At 38.5% G+C, this 22,642-nt stretch overlaps 1 protein-coding gene across 6 annotated transcripts in view; it reads right to left on the bottom strand.

The window, feature by feature from the left end:
• Window positions 1–9,263: 9,263 nt before the first annotated feature.
• Window positions 9,264–22,642, bottom strand: part of TTC39B (tetratricopeptide repeat domain 39B) — an 89,755-nt gene continuing 76,376 nt past the window's right edge. For 5 of the 6 annotated variants that reach the window (XM_060762404.2, XM_067464376.1, XM_060762408.2 and 2 more), the window contains 10 exons: window positions 21,730–21,838; window positions 20,291–20,358; window positions 20,148–20,207; window positions 18,447–18,608; window positions 18,026–18,117; window positions 17,569–17,689; window positions 15,634–15,745; window positions 14,923–15,040; window positions 14,228–14,344; window positions 9,264–12,796 (listed from right to left, as the gene is read on the bottom strand). In XM_060762404.2, coding sequence (XP_060618387.1) covers window positions 12,700–12,796; window positions 14,228–14,344; window positions 14,923–15,040; window positions 15,634–15,745; window positions 17,569–17,689; window positions 18,026–18,117; window positions 18,447–18,608; window positions 20,148–20,207; window positions 20,291–20,358; window positions 21,730–21,838 — 1,056 coding nt within the window. In that variant the 3' untranslated portion in view covers window positions 9,264–12,699. Of the gene's footprint in view, window positions 12,797–14,227; window positions 14,345–14,922; window positions 15,041–15,633; window positions 15,746–17,525; window positions 17,690–18,025; window positions 18,118–18,446; window positions 18,609–20,147; window positions 20,208–20,290; window positions 20,359–21,729; window positions 21,839–22,642 lie in introns of those variants that run through there. The other variant, XM_060762407.2, reaches the window with a different exon arrangement.

Raw genomic sequence — 22,642 nt, 5'->3', positions numbered from 1 at the left:
CTGCAAGTCTTACTTGGTTAACTGAATGCACAAACACTCGGTTGTATTCTTTTGATATTCTTAAAAAAAATTCAGTACTTCCAGACACAGAATAAAGCTCAAAAATGAGATCGAACAACTCATAAAATGGAGAACTAACAGCACCCTAACTAAACCAGTCATGTTTTTAATTTTGTTTCTGTCATGTACAATAGTAAAAATGTGCAAGTGACATCAAATATTATGAAGAAGTACCAATTTTTACAACTCTTACAGCTGCCTATTGCAAGGCTTGTTTCTTTTAACTGAGTTGTATTGGAAGGTTATGGACCATTTTACATTTTGCTCAGTACTGTTGGCCCTCACCCTTCATGGGTTTTCCTTTCATTGGATCGTAAGTAAATGTGTAGCTTCCTCTGCTGCTACAAGCCTCTTCCCTCTTACTCTTAAGATGATGACACTTCAGCAAAATAATCTTGAAGTGAGATTTTCCTTCTCTTTGTCCTTTTCTTCATCTCCCTTTTCTGCCTATACCTCAGCCCATATGTCGCTTTCTCACCTTGGCACTGCAACACATCATGCTCTCAGGTCATCACTGCTTTCCAGTTTTGATGCTGCTCCCTCTTCTCAGCCACCCTTCTCCTCCATCCCACTCCCAGATTTAAAGGTGGGCACAGAGTTTTTGAGTCATCACAGCTTTCCTGTGGGTGGCATTCCTCACAGAGACTTGGGCTGGTTCTAAAGGTAAAGATAAAGGTTTTCCCCTGACATTAAGTCCAGTCATGTCCAACTCTGGGGGTTGGTACTCATCTCAATTTCTAAGCTGAAGAGCCAGTGTTGTCTGTAGACACCTCCAAGGTCATGTGGCCAGGATGACTGCATGGAGTACTGTTACCTTCCCATCCAGAGTGATACCTATTGATCTACTTACATTTGCATGTTTTTGAACTGCTAGGTTGGCAGAAGCTGGGGCTAACAGTGGGAGCTCACCCCACTCCTCAATCTTTCAAAGCTATTGTTAGATAGATAGATACGTTTTATTGATTGGCCTATTGGCCGTATCAAAACATTTAACACATAACACAATTAACACATAGTCATACATAGTCATACATACAACATACAACCCTCGGTATAAAAGTTAAAATAAACAAGCTGTCAACAAGATCTCGTTCAGGTCAAATGTCTGCGTCACCTCCACAGCTTACCCCAATCGATTCCAAATGTGCAATTCTCAGCTGTGTTGCTTTGAATAGAAAAAGGGCTGTTTTGTGTGTTATTCTAGGGTTCTGGCCGGCCAACAAAAATGAGGTTTTAATATATGGGTCCCAGTGTGTTTTTTGAATAATGTATGGTCCAAGGCAATGGTCTCTCTCTTTCTTATACAGCTCACAGTTGAACAATACATGTGTGATATCCTCCATCTCTGGTGCTCCACAAATACAAAATCGTTCGTTGTATGGGACTTGATTAAACCTTCTGTGCTTGTCCATTGTATCCAGCTGTTCAAAACGAGCTCTGGTAAATACCCTCCTAAGGTGTTTAGGCATTTCTGTTTTTAGATATCGAGCTGTTTGGAAGGTATGTTTAAAGCGGCCTAACCATTTCAGTGAGCCAGCTTTACTGAGGGTAGCGATGTCTTTTTGGCCTTCTATATCCAATACTCGTTGAGCAACTATTTTTGGGTCTAACTCTTCTAAGAGATTCGGATACCGAGTCGGAAGTCCACAGCTCCTAATGTATTTTGTCAGGAGAACTAACCAAGAGGTCTGATGTTGATTTTCTATCTGCTCTAACAGGCACAGTTTTGGGAGTCTATCATTTTCCATGGCCATCAGTTTTGCCCAGTAGTTGTAGGCCCTGATTTTGGATAAGCCATTCACTGTGTGTACTCCCAGTTCCGCTCTTACTGCGGCAGCTGGGGTCGTCCTGTCCACTCCTAGGAAACTTCGCAAGTGCTGTGATTGTGATTGCTCTAATAATGGTACCTGGTTTAGACCCCAAACTTCAGCTCCATCCAAGAGCATGGGAGTAACCTTCGCTTTATATACTTTGAGAAGTGGGTCTAAGGATCCTGGTTGGTTGTGATTTGTCAGTTTAAGTAGTTGATTTGCACGTACTCTTGCCCTAACTGAGCTTTTTTGATGGTGTGGTAGCCAAGAGCCGGTCTCAGAAAAGACAATTCCCAGATATGTGAAAGTGCAAACTTGCTCTATTGGTTCATCATCCAGGAACCATCTGTGTCTGTTACGTCGTTTGCCAAATACCATTGTTTTTGACTTTGATTTATTAATAGTTAGAGCGTTGTTATGACAATAGGAATTAAACCTTCTCAGCAGTCTACGTAGCCCAACTTGCGAATATGATAGTAAAATCATATCGTTGGCATATAGAAGGATGTTGAAATGTGTATTGCACAGCTTAGGCATGTGTACCTCTGGGCCGGCTATTGTTAGAGCACATTTAGACTGAGTAAAAAGTCCCCAAAATCCCAGATTTTGTTCTTGTTCCTTTTGATGTTCTTTTGACGATCCATACATATTTTGTTTATCCCAGAATATTTACTGTTAACTCCCAATACAACCAGAGGGTTTTTAATACCAGCACTGGAGGTCAGAATAAAATCAGAAGTAATATGAACAAAACCTAGGATTTCTCCATCAGTCCAGGCTGATTTTGTTGTAAGTCGATCTCTGAATTTATGGCAGGGTATAAATATTTTGATAAATAAAAAAACAAATTAACTTTTCAAGACTCTGATAGGAACACTGGAGAGCTGGATCCTGGGTTTCCCTCCAGCATCCGTGATTATTATTATTATCCTTTTTTGTGTGATTGTGAGCACTTCTTCTGTGCACCATTGTACGAAAATATGGTTATTGTTGAAATGGGCTGGGGGGGGGGGGTGAACAGCATGTATGCACTCCCACATTTCCTGCATCACAGGGGAAAATTAAAATTAGAACTCACAAGAATATAGTAACATTTTTGCCAAATTTAGCAAGCAATTATAAAAAAGCAATGAAACCATATGTAACTGAGAACAATTTCAGTGTCTCAGACTAGAATACAAAAAGAATGTTGCGTGCAGACTATCTATACCACTTGAAAAGCAAGTTTGGTTTTTCAAGTGGTGACCATAAATTTCAAACTTTTCCAGATGCTTTTAAAAGTTGTATAGATTTTGAGCAAAGAAGAATTTGCATCCGTTGTTCCCGAGTATGCCTTAATTCTATACTGCAGAATTAATGCAGCTTGATACCATTTGAATTGCCATGGCACAATGCTATGGAATCCTGGGAGTTGTAGTTTGGTGAAGTGCTAGTACTCTTTAGTAAAGCAGGCTAAAGACCTTGAAAAATTCAACTCCTGTAACTCTATGCCACCCTCCACACAGCTGTATAAAATCCATATTGAACTGGATTATATGTCAATGTGGATTCAGATAATCCAGTTCAAAACAGATATTGTGGATTATCTGCCTTGATATTCTGGGTTACATGGAAGGGCCCTATATAATTGACCCATGGCAGTTAAATGGCATCAAACTGCATTAATTCTACTGTATATGTAAATCTAGTGATAGGGAAACCACTGAGTTATATAACGTACAGCACAAACTCCCATATCTGTAGATTATACCTTTTTGGACTTTGCGTGGATAGATGAAACTGTGGATAATAGTGAACCCTATTATTTTCCATGGGCTGCAGAACTGAGAAAAAGTGTAGCTTGTACAGTGGATTTAGTGGATAACTGAATAGGGGAATACATGAAAAAGTGAAACCGCAGATACAGGTTCCGTGAATATGGGGGTCAGTATTCAGGGAAGCCCTTTTAGTAATGATTCCTTAAGTTGATTTCAGAGCATATCTGTATTTTTAAACCTCTAGTTCAAAATCCTAACAGATTAACTTGAAGCAGACTTTTGTTATTTTAGCATTCTCCATGATTGTTATTGTGTTTTTAGACATTCATAATCATAAAAATAAAGAGAAAGGCAAGAGTAGAAACTGACTGAAGATCTAATTTTAATAAACGAGCTTTTATTTTAAAAAGTTAAGCAAACAGAACTTGCACTTTTGAGTTCTGGCATATTGTGCTTAAGTGTTAGATACCTATCCAGCCTTACCACCTGTTTAGTAGTAAAAATGCCATTTAAAAAACAGGGATTGTATATAATTTCAACAGGGAATAGAAGGGATTCTTTCTAAATATGTTTCGCATTAGCATCTGGAAATAGTTCCTATGACCCAGTTACAAGATCCAATGCAGCCTTTAAGTGTTCCGAATAAATGGAAAGAGGGGAGGGTGGGGATGATGAGAAATGACCCTTAGTACACAAATAGTTGTTTTGAACCCCACATAGTACAATTCTGTGGGGGAAGAATATCTGACCTCACAGGTCCACCAAATCCAGGCAGCATTTTTGTGGGCCTTCTCTACCATTAGGCAGTGTGAGGCAGCTGGTTTCCGGAGTCATGTAAAGGCAGCTTATTGTCATTTATTTTCTTTTATTTACATTGCAATTTATTTAACTTTTTTTTTTGTTTTGATAGGGAGAGGGGTCTGGAAGGTTTTCTGTATCATATACTTATTTATCGTGTCAGAAGCGAATTGAGGGTACAGTTGTAATGTATTTAAAACACAAAGTTTAAAAACTTGACATGTCCTTTGACCAGTAGCTGGCCACTTGGGAGTGCCTCTGGTGTTGCTATAAGAAGGTCCTCCATTGTGCATATGGCAGGGCTCAGACTGCATTGTAATAGGTGGTCTGTGGTTTGCTCTTCTGCACACTCACATGTTGTGGACTTCACTTTGTAGCTCCATTTCTTAAGGTTGGCTCTGCATCTCGTGGTGCCAGAGCGCAGTCTGTTCAGCGCCTTCCAATTCAGTCTTCTGTGTGCCTAGGAGGGAGTCTCTCATTTGATATCACCCATGGATTTAACCAGCTGGTTCCTAATCCATCTAAAACGCAGACGTATGCTTTTCACCTTAAAAACAGACAAGCATCTCAAGCTGGGAAGGAATCCCACTGGAGCACTGCGGCACACCAAAATACCTGGACCTGGACCATGCTCGAACTTACAAGAAGCACTGCTGGAATATCAAGCAAAAAGTGGACACTAGAAATAATATCATATGAAAGCTGACTGGCACAACCTGGGGATCACAACCAGACACAGTGAAGACATCTGCCCTTGCGCTTTGCTACTCTACTGCTGAATACACATGTCCAGTGTGAATCCAATGCTGAATTAATTTGGCATGTGCACTTTGACTTTGGTATCACGAAAAACGTCTTGGCTTGATCCTGCCATTTCCCAACAACACTTGGTTTATCTTTTACAAAGAGAGCAGCATATTTATTTTTGTGGCATTCTTGGGTGAGACATAAGTTCCTTATGGCAGACAACATCTAATCCATTAAATTGGCATTTCTCACCACTTCACAGTGGTGAGAAATGCCACAATGTCACAATACTGTAGCAATATAAACTCTGAAGTTATGTCTCAAAAAGGAAATATGCTGTTCAGTACCAAAAACTTGTCAGGGAAACTTGATGATTTATAGAAAGTCAGCTAACAAGTGTATTACATCTCCCTTCCTAAAAAACGTTTCCCCAGGAATGTGCTCAAGGCTGTCCATAAGATATGCCAGAGGGACTAGTTGTCTGAAGTTAAACATCTTGAAAATTAAGCCTAACAGCTGCAACAGCTGTTTTAGTTGCATAACCATCTTTATCATTCTTAATGTTCGTTGTCTTTTCCTGTTCTCACGGTCTCACAATTTAAGAGAAACAGGTGATCTACTCCAACTTCTAGCTATACAAGCTTTTCTGTGTGATAAAAGGTAGCATATCCAATTTGTTTTTCATGTATTGTACAGAGCTATAGCTGTAGTCTATCTTTCAGCTTTTATTAATATTATTTTGACACTGTCACTTGAATCCAGCAAGGGATTCTGTGGAAATCCACAGGAATAGAATTCCATGTATGCAGCCAATGCAGATGATGATACATCTCTGTGTCTACTTCCAAAACTCACTGAGGCCTACTATGATGGCTGGATATAAGAGTAATTGTAAACTGCTGGATCAGGGTCAGGCGCTGTTTGCATACTCTGTCCTTCCCTACTGTATCATTCAGATACAACAAAAAGGTAGGAAGGTGGACAATGTTAGAACTAGATCCCTGCAGTAAGCCAGTTTCCCTAAGCATGTACAAGTAGATACCTACAAACTTGCAAGGGATATTATGAGGCTGTAGCTGAAAAGGGGCTTTTGGAAGGTAAAGGTAAAGGTTTCTCCTTGACATTAAGTCTAGTCGAGTCTGATTCTGAGGGATGGTGCTCATCTCCATTTCTAAGCCGAAGATTCTCCGTAGATATATTCTTAGGTCATGTGGCCAGCATGAGTGCATGTAGTTACCTTCCTGCTGAAACGGTATCTATTGATCTACTCACATTTGCACATTTTCAAACTACTAGGTAGGTAGAAACTGGGACCAACAACAGAAGCACATGCCATCCCGAGGATTCAAACTGCCAACCTCCTGGTCAGCAAGTTCTGCAGCTTAGTGGTTTAACCCACTGCACCACCACAGCAGTTCTCATACCAAAGGATAAAATGTGTCTGCGGCATGCCTGGAGAAACAGGCCCTCTGAGACGCAAGTCAGTCTAATTTCAAATTGTCTAGTAAAAATCTGTAGCTATATTCAATGGCATAATTCAGTACCAACCTATATAGGTAGTCTCCCCAATGACCCCTTCTTCATCAAACCACCTCAAACTTCTTCTACTGAAAACACTCTTATCTTGTTGGAAGATGAACAAGTTGGTAGGATGGACAGCAGTTTTCAGATTTCAAATGTACACATGGGTTTATGCACATGGGTAAAAATATATTGCAAGCCTTGGAATGGTATAGGTTTCCAAAGCAAGATGTGCTTAATCCTGCTGCAAATCTCAGGAAGTTCGAAAAACTGGTCCTTCTTTTTACAGAGTAATGAGAGCCTAATGGATTTCATTTATATCCCAACTTTGGAAGGTTAGGACAAAACCATCAAATGTAGCTTCACAGTTTGTGAACAATGCCACCTGCTGAGGAAACGTAAGTACAGCATTAATCAGGATTCAAAAACAAATACAGGTTGACTATCCCTTTTCCAAAATGTTTTGAATATGGATTTTTTTTCAGATTTTGAAACACAGTAGAGTCTCGGTTATCTGACCTTCGCTTATCCGACACTCTGTATTATCTGACTCCATCATGTGGCCGATTGGAAACATTGCACCCTTTGATATGTGCTCATGAGAACGTGTGGCTTTCTTTTCTGTGCGCAAAAACTGGGAGGAGGAGGAGGAAAGTGCATCTCTAAAGGGAGTGAAGGTGGCGGGGGTGACTTGAAAGAGAAAGAGGGGTGGGAGGGAAAAAATAAGGGAGGAGGAAAAAAGGAAACACTCTTCTTCTCTCTCAGCGTGTGCAGAGCCTCACTCTCCTGCTTTGGAGACTTCTCTCCAACCCAGCCTTGTTTCCAAATCGGGGGGGGGGGGGGCTTGTGGCTGGAAGGAAGGCAGGGGAGAGAAGCCAAGGCGGTGGGCCTGGCTGCTGGTGAGCAGGGCGGGGGGCTGGCTGCCTTCTGTCATCCCCTTACCTGGCCTGGTGGGTGGAGGATCCCCCTTTCTCCCTGCACACACACACACACACACACACACCCTTTGCTCCAGATCCTCTCCCTCTCTTCTCCCTTCTTTTTTCTCCCCCATGCGCTCTCTCTTGTTCCTCCTCCTCTCTTTTACCTCTGACAGCCTTGCAGCAACTTGCACTTCTTGCCTTTTCCTCCTCCTCCCTCTCTTCTAACCCAAGCAAGGATAATTAGAGGCATAGAATCCTAGAAATGCAAGAGACCCCCTCCCTTAATAGGCTATCCAGTCAAGCCCTATTCTGCTAGGCTGGAAGGCACAAGCCAGGCCCTCCCAACACAGAGCCACCCAGCTCCAGGTGAGATTCTGGAGACAGTTGATCAATATAAGTGTTTAGCAAACTTTGGTTTTCCAGTGTTGTCATTCCTCTATGCTCAATATGAGAGTTTAGAGATGGTTAATCTACAGCAGGGGTCCACAAACATTTTAAACAGAGGCCAGGTCACAGTCCCTCAAACTGTTGGAGGGCCGGATTATAATTTGAAAAAAAATATGAATGAATTCCTATGCGCGCTGCACATATCTTATTTGTAGTGTAAAAAACACTTTAAAACAATACAATAATTAAAATGAGGAACAATGTTAACAAATATAAACTTATTAGTATTTCAATGGGAAATGTGGGCCTGCTTTTGGCTGATGAGATAGGATTGTTATTGTTGTTATGTGTTTTCAAGTCGTTTCAGACTTAGGCTGACCCTGAGCGAGGGCCGGGTAAATGACCTTGGAGGGCCGCATCCGGACCCAGGGCCTTAGTTTGAGAACCCCTGATCTACAGTATATGAGTGTGTTCCCAACTCTGGTCTTCCAGGTGTTTTGGATTTCAAACATGATGTTTTGGTGCTTAATTTGTAAAACCATAATGTAATTTGACGTAATAGGCTTTTCCTTAATTCCTCCTTATTATCCAACATTTTCGCTTATCCAACATTCTGCCAGCCCGTTTATGTTGATAAGTGAGACTCTACTGTACCAGTAGTTTTGAAATACCATATGAGTTATCTTGGAGATGGGATGCAAAGCTAAATTAAAAAATCCTTTTTTGTTTCATAAATGCCTTTTTAGCCTGAAGGTAATTTTATGCAATACCTTAAAAATATTTTAAAACGCATTTCAGTAAAGGAAGCATAGCAAGAAAAGATTCATTTTTCACTCAAAAAGACATAGTGAAATTCTGATCCCTGCTTTCTATTTTTGAATGGAGAGTTCAAAATGATTAGATTCTTAGATATCAATGGCATATTGGGAATTTCATTTTATACAATAATTTCACAAAATATCTAGGATGGGTTATATGGCTTAAATTCTTATATTAATACAATTTCTTTTGAATCTTCGTGGCATCCTGTTAATGTAATAATATTTTAATTATTGCAATTAAAAGAACAACATTCCATGAAAGGGGGGAGATATTATCATTCCTCTTGATATATATAGGTTTTCATGATTGGTAGGCTTCTCCTTTAGCATTAAAGTAACACAATCTTATTCTACCAGTCTCCCTGCATTTGTGATTCTTTAACAATTGACGGGAATGCTACTTCGCCAGTTGAGACATTAATAGCCATGACTGCAATATTCTTTTAAATGCAAATTTTTATTTTGTTGCCCTTCCTCTATCATAGGAAGAAAACATAACAGAATTATGTGACAAATTCACACCAAGATATGGCTATCATCACTGTCCAAATTCTGATTAGTTACAGCATTACAAATTTGTGCTACACTGCAAGCGGCACATTAAAGCTGCAAGCCTATGTATGCACAGATACTTGGATGTACATTCCACTGAACCAAAGCCAGACTTGCTTCCAACCATGTTTGTACAGGTTGGACTATCAGTCTGTTTCATTTCTTTTAAATATACCCTGGTAAAATGAATCCCCTCTTATACAGCTTGGTGAAATAAAATGCAATCAACACTATAAAAATAATAACTAATACAAATATAACTAATTTTTAAGCTAGGCAATAGGAGAACAAAAACTACATTCACAGTCAAGTTTAGTATTAGAACCAGAACTGGAGAATGATTTTGTTCCTGATATAGGATAGTTGTCAAACATTGTAGTGCAACTGGCAAAATGCTCTAAATCTATTTACCATATTATTCTCTGGCCTTGATACAGTTACAAGACAGCTGGCAACCATAACCAGGACAATTTACACAAATGAAATCCTTTAATAATCTCCCTTCTACATGACATATCATCTCTCATTAACATTCTCATTAGACGGTGGAAACCATTGCCATTTATTAAAAGCACAATGCAGTGCATGGATATATACTTAAGCAACATATCACTAAAAGAAACAACATTTAAATATATAGCATAAGGATATAATTGATGTAGTAATTTCAATGCAAAATTATAACTAGGAGTGAGATTGAGTTAAGCACAAGGAGAAACCGCATCCCAATATTTAACATTACGCTTCGAGAGTGTGCTTTGGGAAAGCGAGGTCAAAATGGAAAGGAATGAAAATCCTCCAAGGAAGGTGTTCAAGACCCGCAAAACTATGAGAGCCAGCGATCGACAACAGCTTGAGAGTGTGTATAAAGTGAAGGAGTATGTGGCAGAGCCAGTAGAAAAAAGAAAAAAACCCTATCACAATTATTTAAATCTAGAAGTGGCCCCACATGTTAACCGTGTTCTTGTCTAAAAGCATGTACTAAATAATCCAGTGCCATTAAAGAAGTTCTGTACATGCAAACATGGACACATAAAAGAATTCTAATCTGCAAATACACTTGTGGTCTGTGTATTTAAAAACAAGATTTAAAACAGTCACCAGGCAGTAAAGAAGAGAAACTTTACAAAACCTCCTTCTCTGCAAGCTCATGTTGAAACTTAAATAATGTCCTAAACATGCATCCTATCACAGCGACTGAAAGCAAAATACTGAATATACTCATCATCTTGTAAGTGCTTTTCTAGAAAAATTAACACTCATATCTGGAAATGTGACACTTGTCCTCTCAAATTGGCACAAATGTGCTTCCTTAGAATTTGAATTTAACAAGGCAGACCTGCTCCTTGATATTCTATTACAATGATCTTTTGATTCTGAGATAAAGAGATAAATGCCTCCTCTACTCCTGCATGGAGGGTGCCAGCAACTGGAAAAGAATGCACAGTGAAAGGTATCGAAGAATAAAATATAGTGAGAAATAGAAGAAGAAGGCTGTTGGGCATAAATGTCAGCAATCTATGAGTCAAAATGCCCATTTATTAGTTTGCAAACATGTACTAAGAAATATAGGATATATTGCACTACTGCTGCTTATGAGTATGAATTTGTGTGCAGCTTCCATCAGCATAATTGTGATAATTAATTATTTCAAGACAAAACCTTAAAAAATTAAAACTCTAGCGGCCCAACTTTTTTATTATTTAGCACCTCATAATTCACAACGAGTGCCTAAGAATCACAGCCTCAACTGATACTAATAACACTATGTACTATTAATACATAGTGGAGCTATGGAAACATATGAAAAATATGAAGCTGAGAAATAGTCACAACAAATAGATAGATTTCATGTCTGAAACAACAGAAGTGATTCTTGCTTTCTGCTACATTTCCATTAAATTGTACAAAACCAGAATCTTAATATAATGGTTGTATTGATTTATTGTGAAAGTTTCGAGTTCAGATTGCTTTTCTGATTTTTACTTGGCTGAACAAACTATGCACCCTTCTATCTATGATTGTTTATTATAATGTATGAACTGGGAATTGTTGCTTGTTTTCCCCAGCCATATTGCAATCATGTACTTGATTTATCGTTCTGGCTTGCTGGGGGAGAAATAAGTCGAAGTTCTCAGTTTGCCTGTAACAGCAAACAAAGATTAATGGTCTGCTGTGTTGTTTAGTTTTCTCTGCTTCCAGCAGGCGCAACTACACAACATGTATTTATGTTTCCTGGAACTCTGTTTTATCCTTTTGCCTTAATGAATTGTATGAGCACGCCTCTGGAAACGTGCCTCTGTTTGCAGGCTCAATGGCATGAAAATATTTTGTGCACATAGGATGTTGATATTAAAAAGGAGTAAGTTAGACACTAAGAAAGTTTCAACATTTTATAATACCACTGTGTAAAAATGCTTTTCTGTGATAATAGCCCATGTATACACTTTGGGTATACATTTTCTGCAAACATATTCCTAAAGAAACTGGAATTTCAAGACACCTTCTTTGAAAGTGTACAAGAGAAAGAACATAAAACTTACTGACCTTTGGAAGTCAAAACCAAAGGTTCCCAATTAGGCCCTTGGAGATTATGGTTTTTTTCTTATTATTATACCATTCACTACACAGTAACATCAGTAAATTAAATACATATAGCAGAACAACCAATTGAATTGCTACCATTATTTAGTAGAATAAAATATATCTTTAAAATTTCTTTATGGGGCAAAATATTTCCTTACTCTACTTTTGTTCAGACATATATTATCAGTATATTGCACTGAATTTAAGCTAACATTCATGAAATGACTTTAAGCCATTCATTCTTTTTGGCTACATTATAACAAATCAGATCTTTGGTATGTAAATCTAACCACCAACACAACTAGGGCTACCAGCAGCCAACTTTTTTAAAAGTCCTGATTTATAATAAACGTATTGCAGAAATTCAAGCTTTTATTTAATGGTGAAACTGTGAGTAGAGTCAACACACAGTTTCATGCATAAACAATATTAGTCTTCTCATAAAAAAATAAAGCGTTTGAGTTACTCTTTATTGCACCAGCAATTTTTTTAAAATACTTCTCTTTCGTGTCAATCATGAAATTATTCCTCTTATAAACAAAATATAAGGTCTTCTTCTAAAATGTCAAGCAGACATGGAATGCACCATAGGAAAAAAAATTGCTCAAAAGGATGGCTACCATTTAAATATCACAAATGATAGAAAATATAAACTACATCTTTTTTGTTACATCATTTACATGATTTTTGTGAGCTTTCCAAGAAAAATGTGCAGACACTTCACCCTTGGATAACATCAAGGCGTTGGAGCAGGAGTCACTTTCATACTGTTAAGTGCTGCATGAATTCTGAAGTGTAACCTGGACTCCATAGAGTATTCCTTATAATTGTTTCTGGAAAAGAGAATAATAAATTGAAAACTGTCCACCAATACCATTTATTCTCTGTTTTATTTTATCTTATGATGTACGTGATATATAAGGTGTAGTAAAACGATGTCCCTTATATAAAATGGCAATGTCAAGCTTTTAGATAGCCAAAATCTACAAGAAGATTAAGATGCAATCTTTAAGTAACAAAACAAAAGATTTCCTTCAAGTAAGGGGGTGCGGTTGGGGAGAAGAAAGAGAAATAAATACATGGAGGGGTTGGCATGGTACTTCAGGGTTTATAGGATTTTTCAGCATTCTATCTTGTTTCCTGTACTATGTGAGATCTATGTCAAAACACTTTCCAAGAACCTCTGAGGTGCACATGTTCAATATCATTAATACACAGATAGGAGATTGGTCTAGCCTTCATGTTTCCAAACATAGCAACTGCACTGGGCAGCTGTGAGTTTTCCAGGCTGTATGGCCATGTTCCAGAAGCATTCTCTCCTGACGTTTCACCCACATCTATGGCAGGCATCTCCAGAGGTTGTGAGAGCTGTTGGAAACTAGGAAAGTGAGGAGTCTACCGTATACCATGCAGCTGTGGGCAAGTCTACATAGGGACCACCAAGCACAGTGCCCAAACACGTATCAAGGAACATGAAAGGCACTGCAGACTAACTCAACCACAGAAGTCAGCCATAGCAGAGCACCTGATGAACCAACCTGGACACAGCATATTATCTGAGAACACAGAAATGCTGGACCACTCTAACAGCCCCCATGTCAGACTACACAGAGAAGCCATCGAAATCCACAAGCATGTGGACCATTTCAACAGAAAAGAGGAAACAATGAAAATGAACAAAATCTAGCCACCAGTATTGTAAAAAACGTCTAAAAGCAGGACAGTGAATAAAGAGCTATACTAAAAAAAAAAAGGGGGGGGGGGAGAATTCCAGACAAGAATCAATCGGGGCTAACACCGCCCAACAAAGGATGCCCCAAGGCAAGAAGCAGCCAAGCTTGAAGCTGCAAGGCCATTAAAAACTAATCAAGGTGGTCAATTTCAACATTCACACTTGCTTCCAGAAGACCAGAGTTTTTTCTCCCACCTCAGAAATTCCACAGATATATAAACCTCACTTGCCTCGTTTCCAATAAACCTCACAATCTCTTGAGGATGCCTCCCATAGATGTGGATGAAACATCAGGAGAGAATGCCTCTGGAACCTGGCCATACAGTCCGGAAAATTCACAGCAACATAGCGACTGCTCTTTGCCAGTGCCATCACATTTAACAATAACGTAGAATTGGGAAAAGGAAGCCAGCAGCAGTGATACTCCAAAGCACTTTTTCAGTACAATTATTCTGATCAAGAAATTCCTCAGATATTTTTAGCATAAGGATATAATGGATGTTTTAACTGAATAAAAAGAATTACCACTTACTTTGCAGCTTCTATACATCTTATTGCTTTTTCTCTCTCATCCTGTTGTTTGTATAGAAGACCCAACTCATACATTGAATATGGAACTAGATAATTATCATACTTCAGCTGCTTCTCACTAAGAAATCAAAGGGAGATTATGACATTATTTTGAAAAATATAAAACAGATCCTAAATTGAAATTGTAACATGTTAATTACAAGTTATCAGTTAAAACTGTGTTTACCAATGAATTCAATAATTTATTTATTATTGTATTTATTTACTTTATTTCTACCCCACCCTTCGCCTCATGGGGACTTATAACATGATACAATCCAATACATTTAAAAACATGGCAAATACAAAATTAACAACAATTTAAAAAGCAATTAAATATTTGTGCCATGAATATAAGTTTAAATGCTGTTAAGATACAAAAAATACTCATACAATTAAAATTACATATCCTCCCCAAGGATCCCCCCTCCCCAAGGATCCCCCCTCCCAATCTCCCCAGCAGTGTGCCCCTCATCTTCCCCCAAATGCCTAATGGCAAAGAAATATCTGTTAAGAAATAATACAAAAAATATGACAATATGGAACTGTAATTCAATTACCCACCCTAGATCTAAGTGCAAAACCTATGTAAAAGCTATTTTTTATTGTCTACTGATGTTGCAATGGCATTCAACCAGTCTGTTTCCCCTAATTTACCTTTGTATAACTTGATTGAAGCAGAGCTCGGCTTGCAAGAATCTTCCTAAATGTTTCAAACACAGCCCTTTTAGCAGTTGTAGTAGACAGGTGTCATCCATGAAGTATTCGTTGTGATCTTAAAATAAAATGGCATCAAATTTTAAATGCAAGCAATAACTATCTATAAAGATTGTTAAATGTCAAGAGTGGCCATGACAGGTGTTTTGTTTTTTTCTTTTGGTAGGTATACATATAGCTTCTTGACAGACAAACAAAGGTAAAAACTAATCTACTAATCAAACTAATCACAGACCTTCCACTCTAATAGTTTTTTAGTTCTGACTAGTTTATTCCCTTTTAAGAAATATATTATCACTCTTTTACCTTTAATGACATATTACCAGCTCACAAATCCTCTTTTTCTAATAAGTGATATTTATAACAGGCTTGGGAGTAATGCAGCATTCCTCATCACTGAATCCATTGGAACTAAGGCAGTGGTTCTCAACCAGGGGTCCCCAGATGTTTTTGGCCTTCAACTCCCAGAAATCCTAACAGCTGGTAAACTGGCTGGGGTTTCTGGGAGTTGCAGGCCAAAAACATCTGGGGACCCCAGGAATTTGAGGCCCAATAACGTTTGAACGACCACATGATTCCTGCCCCAATTTAGATGTTCCAGCAAGAATCTATACAAATGCTCCCATATATCACATTTAAAATATTACTTACTAGTTTCATTTTTTAAAGTGGTTTCTTCTTTTTCAATTGTTACTAATAAATTTTCTGTGAGATCAGTCCTCTTGCCAACAATTGAAAAGCCATTCCAAACATACATCATTTCCTGAAACAAAAACAACAACAAAATCCAAAGGCCTTTGAATAAATGAATACCTAAACCAATTCCTTTCATTCAATTTCTAAATAACACTAGATTGTTCATGTTTTATTAAATGTGTATTTTAAATTAGCCAAAATACATTAAGAATATCCTGCGATAATGTTCTGATAATTTGTAAGAAACAATAACATGGCATTATAGAACAGCTATTAACCTATCACTATGACAATTTATTTAGGATTAATTGAAAATAAGTGGCTTGCAAATATTAGTGTTTATATAATAAAAGCATCCTCATTTCTATCCATGCATGCAGTCAACCATTCCTAATCATATACCACAAGAACTGATAGCACCGTGTACAAATAGTCCCTAAGTTACGAACAAGATAGGTCCTATAGGTTTGCTCTTAAGTTGCATGTATATGTGTTGGAAAAAGTACATTTTAAATTGTAAGTACATTTTAAGCCATATATATATAGATAGAGATATATAGATAGATACATAGATAGAGCGCTTTGGATAGCACAGGGAGGGGTTAACACCCCTGTGATGTTTGTTTTGCTGTCTGTTCAGAAGATTTCCCCTCAATTTCTGTCCCTGTGAGAACTGGATTTTGAAAAATGTGCCTTTGTTATGGAAACAAGGATTGGTGAGAAAAAAAAATCAGTGAAGGCACATTTTCCCCATGATAACTCTTTTAGGAATTTAATAAGAAAAGGCACCCAATTGTTGTTGTTGCTTTCAAGCCATTTTTTAACTTACAGTAAGACTACAGCTAATCCATCACAGGGTTTTCTTGGCATGATTTAGTCAGAGAGGACCATTGCTTTCTTCTAGGACAGAGGTTCTCAACTTGTGAGTCCCCAGATGTTTTGGCCTTCAACACCCAGAAATCATAACAGCTGGTAAACTGGCTGGGCTTTCTTGGAGTTGTAGGCCAAAACACATGGGGACCCACAGGTTGAGAACCACTGTTCTAGGACAAAGAAAACATGAATTTCCATGATTGCACTGGAGTTTGAACCTTCAATTACCTAACTGAATAAATGATGTGTGGTATCTACCTAAGACAGCTCTGTCAGAGAAGGGATCATCCATAGTTCATCCACCAGGAAGTATTCATACTGTACCTATTCAAAGATGGCTTGCTTGTGTCTAAACCTATTCCCCATGGAGTTACACAATACCTCAATAGTTGGCAGCTTCCATTTTCATTTTCTATTAAAGTTGCCTTTTCACTTTCTATTAAAGTTTCTATTAAAGTCCATCCTCCAGGAAATAAAGCCTGACTGCTCACTGGAGGGAAAGATACTAGAGACAAAGTTGAAGTACTTTGGCCACATCATGAGGAGACAGGAAAGCCTAGAGAAGACAATTATGCTGGGGAAAGTGGAAGGCAAAAGGAAGAGGGGCCGACCAAGGGCAAGATGGATGGATGGCATCCTTGAAGTGACTGGACTGACCTTGAGGGAGCTGGGGGTGGTAACGGCCGACAGGGAGCTCTGGCGTGGGCTGGTCCATGAGGTCACGAAGAGTCGGAGATGACTGAACGAATGAACAACAACAACAACAACATTAAAGTTGCCTACATATATCTTTCACTTAAGGAAAGCTTAAAAGAGACACTGACAGACACAAGGAGCAGTATGGAAATTGGGTAAATAATAACGAGCCGGATTAAAAGGTATACATCAAGGGTTTTTTCCTCCCATAAGGCCAAGGGGAAATGTGTTCATCCTACTTTATTCACTGAGAAACATACACACAAGTTCATATTTACTCTGTCACTCAAAAGATGACTGAAGTAAGTCTGCTGTAAATACCAGAGCGGGAACTATTAGCTTCACTGGCTGAGCGCCCCCATAACGCCGGGCTTTCCTCACAGCAAACTTTTCTGTTGGAATAGATTTCCCTGCGATTCTTTGCTTTAGACTTTCTACTTGCCTGCAAGAGGAAAAATAAGATGAATTTCTTGGATTATAGTAACAAAACCAATAATACAAGTTAAATCTTATATTCCTGAAAGCTTTGACCTTATCCCCTCTAGGCCAGCAATTTCCAAACTTGAAACCAGTACTGTATGTATCTTAACACTAGTTCTATGCAACAGTAAGTGGACAAACATTGGATAAGAAGACCAAGTTTTTATGCTATTTTTTCACATGTTTTTAAAACACTGATATAGAAGTAAACAAAATATGCAAAAATCCACCTAGTTTCATATACATGAGTTCCATTATAAGATGTTCAGCTTCAAATAACCAAATAAAACAAAATTACCTAAACAAGGCAACAATGTCTTCTCCTGTTGTTTTCACATCGGAATCTGGAAGCATGCACAAAATGGCAGCTTTCTGGAATACATATATTGCCTGCACAAAATAAAACCAAATACCAAAGGTATTGATAATTTCTTGCAACACAGCTATTCATGGATCTATTATGAGTGATCTTTTGATAAGAAGGTGTGATACTGCAAAATTTACAAATGATTTCCAGTTGTCTACGTACATGTTCCAAGTTGTCATGTCTTCCCTTATTAATTTTACTTCTGTACGGTATTTTCGAAACTACCATATATACTTGTGTATGTTGAAAACCTTTTCCAAAACATTAGCCCTCTAATCTGGGAATGTTAGTATCTGGTGGGAATATGAAGTGGTTCTCACCACTTCATAAAGGTATCTGATTCCCTATTTACCTTTGACCACCTGCTTTCTTTGCAAAGCAGATCTGCATACCGATATGCTTGAAGCCAGTCCTGTTGGAAGGAGTAGCACCACATCAACTCCCAGTAGCAAAGGTGATGGATCTGCCTCCACTCCTGCTGTGCTTTAATGCATTCCTGGAATGTGACCTGAGCCTAGAATTCAAAATTACAGAAACATGAACCCTATTAAGTGTGAACCAATTTCCACATATAAAGATGGGCTTTTATTTGACAGAAAATGGCTGTAAAGGTTAGCAAGCTACTTATGTTTGTGACTAATGAGCAGTAATAATATATGGGCTTACAATATATTATATTTTGCATTGGAGAACCAAGGGTGAAGTGGAAAAGAGACCTTTCATTCTGATTCACTAGGAAAATGTAAGCACATACATTAATCAAATGTATAGAATTTGAGTATGAAAATACCTCCCAGATCAAGTTAATGTGAACACTGTACAATGCATTAAAAGTTTATGTGTCCTTTAACTCTCAGGATGTTTTAGTATCTCAGAGCTGCATTTTGTTCCAAAATTTATAAAGAATTATATCTATAAATTGGGCATCTTTTAGTGCTGTCATCTCAAGATTTTTTAGTTCTAGCTGCCTGCTGTAACAATGATTAATTTTACGAAAATAAAAGAGACAATTGTCCCCTCACCTATTTGCATTTTGCCATTTTGTCCTACATAACTATTAATATTGTCAATATTTGATAATATTGCCAAATTATTCTTTGGCATCATTAATGCTTGATCCTCTGCAAAAACATAAAACAACTGTTTTCTTTCAAGGTTCCTCCATTTGATAATTTTGTACATTTGGAAATGAGAATTACAGTCTTTTAAAATGTCAAATTCCTATCTTAAGCTGAGTGAAGATTTTTTTAAACAATCCAGTCATTCGCAGCTCTCTTAACTGGTTAGAGACATACTTCATACTAATGTAAGCATTATCTTGTGTCATCTTACAGAGTTAACAGTTACAGAAAACTGATGTCAATTGATAACAACCATGTTATTCTAAAAGAAAGAGAGAAACATAAACAGGATCCATTTCACTTGTTCTGAAAAGAATTCAACTGTCTGTTGCACTCTGCCCCTTTCAAATGTTTGACTCAGGTTGCTAGGATTTAGGCTAGTATTCTAGAAATTACATCTGCCAGTTAACCTTTGAGTATGCCAACATATGCACTTTTATGTGCATTGAACAAAAAGATATCCAATATCTTTTCCTGGTGCTTTTTGCTGTAGTTGTTACACTTTAGGGTGAAATTCTATCCTCCTGGCTGCTATTTGGCTATGGAATGAACCTGGGATAATTCTGACTGCTCTCACACAAGCATGGAAGAAAATGGAGCCTTACACCAAGGGTGCAAATTGCGCTGTTGTCCTGTCGCGCCCCCCCCCCCCCCCCCCCCGTTCGCCACCAATGAACAAGGGCAGGTAAAGTCACCTGTGTGCCTCCAAAGCTGTACTTCAGTTAGGGACGAAGTGAGGAGACAAGGTCAACCTCTGTCAATGGTCTTCTAAGTACATTGGCAGAGAGAATTATCTTCTGAAAGCATGCGTACTGGATCTCAGTCTATAAAGAACTTTATAATTAAAAGCGCTGGTGCCTGTGTTTGCTTCCTCACCCCGTCAAATTAGAAACATAAAACTCAGATTTCATTGTAGAAAAGTGAAATATTACCTTTTCAAAATTTCCTTTCAATATGTCTATTCTGGCATCATAAAACAGAATGATGGCACCCTTGAGAAAAATAAAAAGAAAGATTATAACCTGTAAGAAGAGTAAATAATAAAATAGTTTGTAAGGAGAAAAAGACTCCCAACCTTTGGAAACTTCTCAAGGTAAGGCTGTAGAAGGGTTTCTGCTTCTATAAGATTGGCTTCTCCTGTCCCTGTAAAAATAACAAGTTTCTCTCAGTATTGGCAGAATCAATATAAAGCTTTTCAAGGGAATTATTCTATTTCATATATTCAAAATATATTTTAATGTAATATGATATTTTAATGAGATATAATCTAGTATCAATACACACGGCTGTACTAGAAACAGAGCAAAACACAAAATATTACTCCTCAAAGTAATAGAATCATAGAGTTGGAAGATACCTTATGGGCCATCCAGTCCAACCCCTTGCCAAGAAGCAGGAAAATTGCATTCAGAGCACCCCTGAGAGATGGCTATCCAGCCTCTGTTTAAAAGCCTCCAAAGAAGGAGTCTCCACCACACTCCATGGCAGAGAGTTCCACTGGTGAATAGCTCTCCTTACAGTCAGGAAGTTCTTCCTAATGTTCAGGTGGAATCTCCTTTCTTGCAGTTTGAATCCATTGTTCCGCATCCTAGTCTCCAGGGCAGCAGAAAACAAGCTTACTCCCTCCTCCCCATGACTTTCTCTCACATACTTATACATGGCTATCATGTCTCCTCTCAGTCTTCTCTTCTTCAAGCTAAACATGCCCAGCATTTTAAGCCGCCCCTCATAGGGCTTGTTCTCGAGACCCTTGATCATTTTAGTTGTCCTCTTCTGGACATGTTCCAGCTTGTCAATATCTCTCTTCAACTGGGGTGCCCAGAATTGGACACAATATTCCAGATGTGGTCTAACCAAGGCAGAACAAAGGGGTAGCATGACTTCCCTGGATCTACACACTATAATCCTATTGATGCAGGCCAAAATCTTATTGCCTTTTTTTTTTTTGCCGCCACATGACATTGTTGGTTCATGTTTAACTTGTTGTCCACGAGGACTCCAAGATCTTTTTCACACGTACTGCTCTCGAGCCATGCGTCCCCCCATTCTTAATGTTAAGTCTCAAAGTGATATTCCACTTTGAGACTTAACACTAAAAATATCTACATTCAAGTTTTACGGTTGCTAACTCTGGGTTGCTGTGAGTTTTCCGGGATGTACGGCCATGTTCCACAAGCATTCTCTCCTGACATTTCACCCACATCTATAGCAGGCATCCTCAGGGGTGGTGAAGTCTGTTGGAAACTTGGAAAGTAAGGTTTATATATCTGTGGAATTTCCAGGGTGGAAGAAAGAACTCTTGTCTGTTTTAGGCAAGTGTTAATGTTGCAATTGGTCATCTTGTTTAGCATTTAATGGCCTTGTAGCTTTAAGGCCAGGCTGGTTGCAGCCTGGGGGGGAGCCTTTCTCAATTATGTAACAAAACTACTGAATACCCTATCAAAATATTATATATGCAATGTGATTAAAATATACAATATTTGCATAGATTTCCAGGATGTTTTGAGTTCTTACCAAGGATTAATGAAACATAAGTGTGGTAGAGCAGCAAGGTGAAAGTACACAAAATGGCCCGCAGAGTGGCACCAGAAGCTCCTTCCCGCAACTGTTGGAGGCCTAGTTCCTGTCAGCAATGACAGTATTTAAAAAAGGTAAGAAACAATATTCTATATCTCTATCAATACCAATTTTATTCTACTTACAGAGAAAGATCAGAATGAATAAAATGACTTCTAAGGAAAAGTAGTTATTGTGACAGCCTTATCCTTTAGTATGCTTGCAATACATTGTAAATATATGCTGAAATATTACATTATTAGAGCAGTATGATAGAACTTGTTTATTTTAATTTAGTAAAAATGTTGATCTATCTTCCATAGATTTTCTCCTTTTGTTTTTTTGTTAGCTGAGGGAACTTCCTGAAAAAAATGTTTGGCCTACAGAACACATGGTTTCCAGGCTAATTGCAGCCCTACTTCTTGTATTTGTACTTCTTCATGAGGACACCCACAAATATTATCACAGGCCTTTATCCAAAATTTGTAGACCACCCAGACTCAACAATGACAGATTTGGAAAAGGAAAATGCCTCCTTATGTTGTGCTCCTCCTCTTCGAAGGGTGGATCTACACTGTCCTTTAACCCGGGGCTGATCTGGCATGCCCCAGGTTTGATCAGCCCTAGATATGGTCCAGGCAGGGATTCTCCCAGCCACTGTGGAGGCGGAAGGGAATTCCTACCACCCAACTGTACCAAATGCTGTTTGACCCTAATTGTCCCCTCCATCCTGTGTCATGGTAGTGCCCAGCAGGATGGCAATGAGGACAGTTACTCCCTGCTCCAATTCAGAACCAGCCCAACTGTTCCCACAAGCCTAAGGCTGCGACTAACATGAGGCAGTTGGCTGCTATGAGGCTGATCTACCTCT

Source organism: Anolis sagrei, chromosome 2 (genome assembly GCF_037176765.1).
Source record: "Anolis sagrei isolate rAnoSag1 chromosome 2, rAnoSag1.mat, whole genome shotgun sequence".
In the NCBI taxonomy this organism is placed as follows: domain Eukaryota; kingdom Metazoa; phylum Chordata; class Lepidosauria; order Squamata; family Dactyloidae; genus Anolis; species Anolis sagrei.
This window is presented reverse-complemented; position numbering and strand designations above follow the sequence as displayed.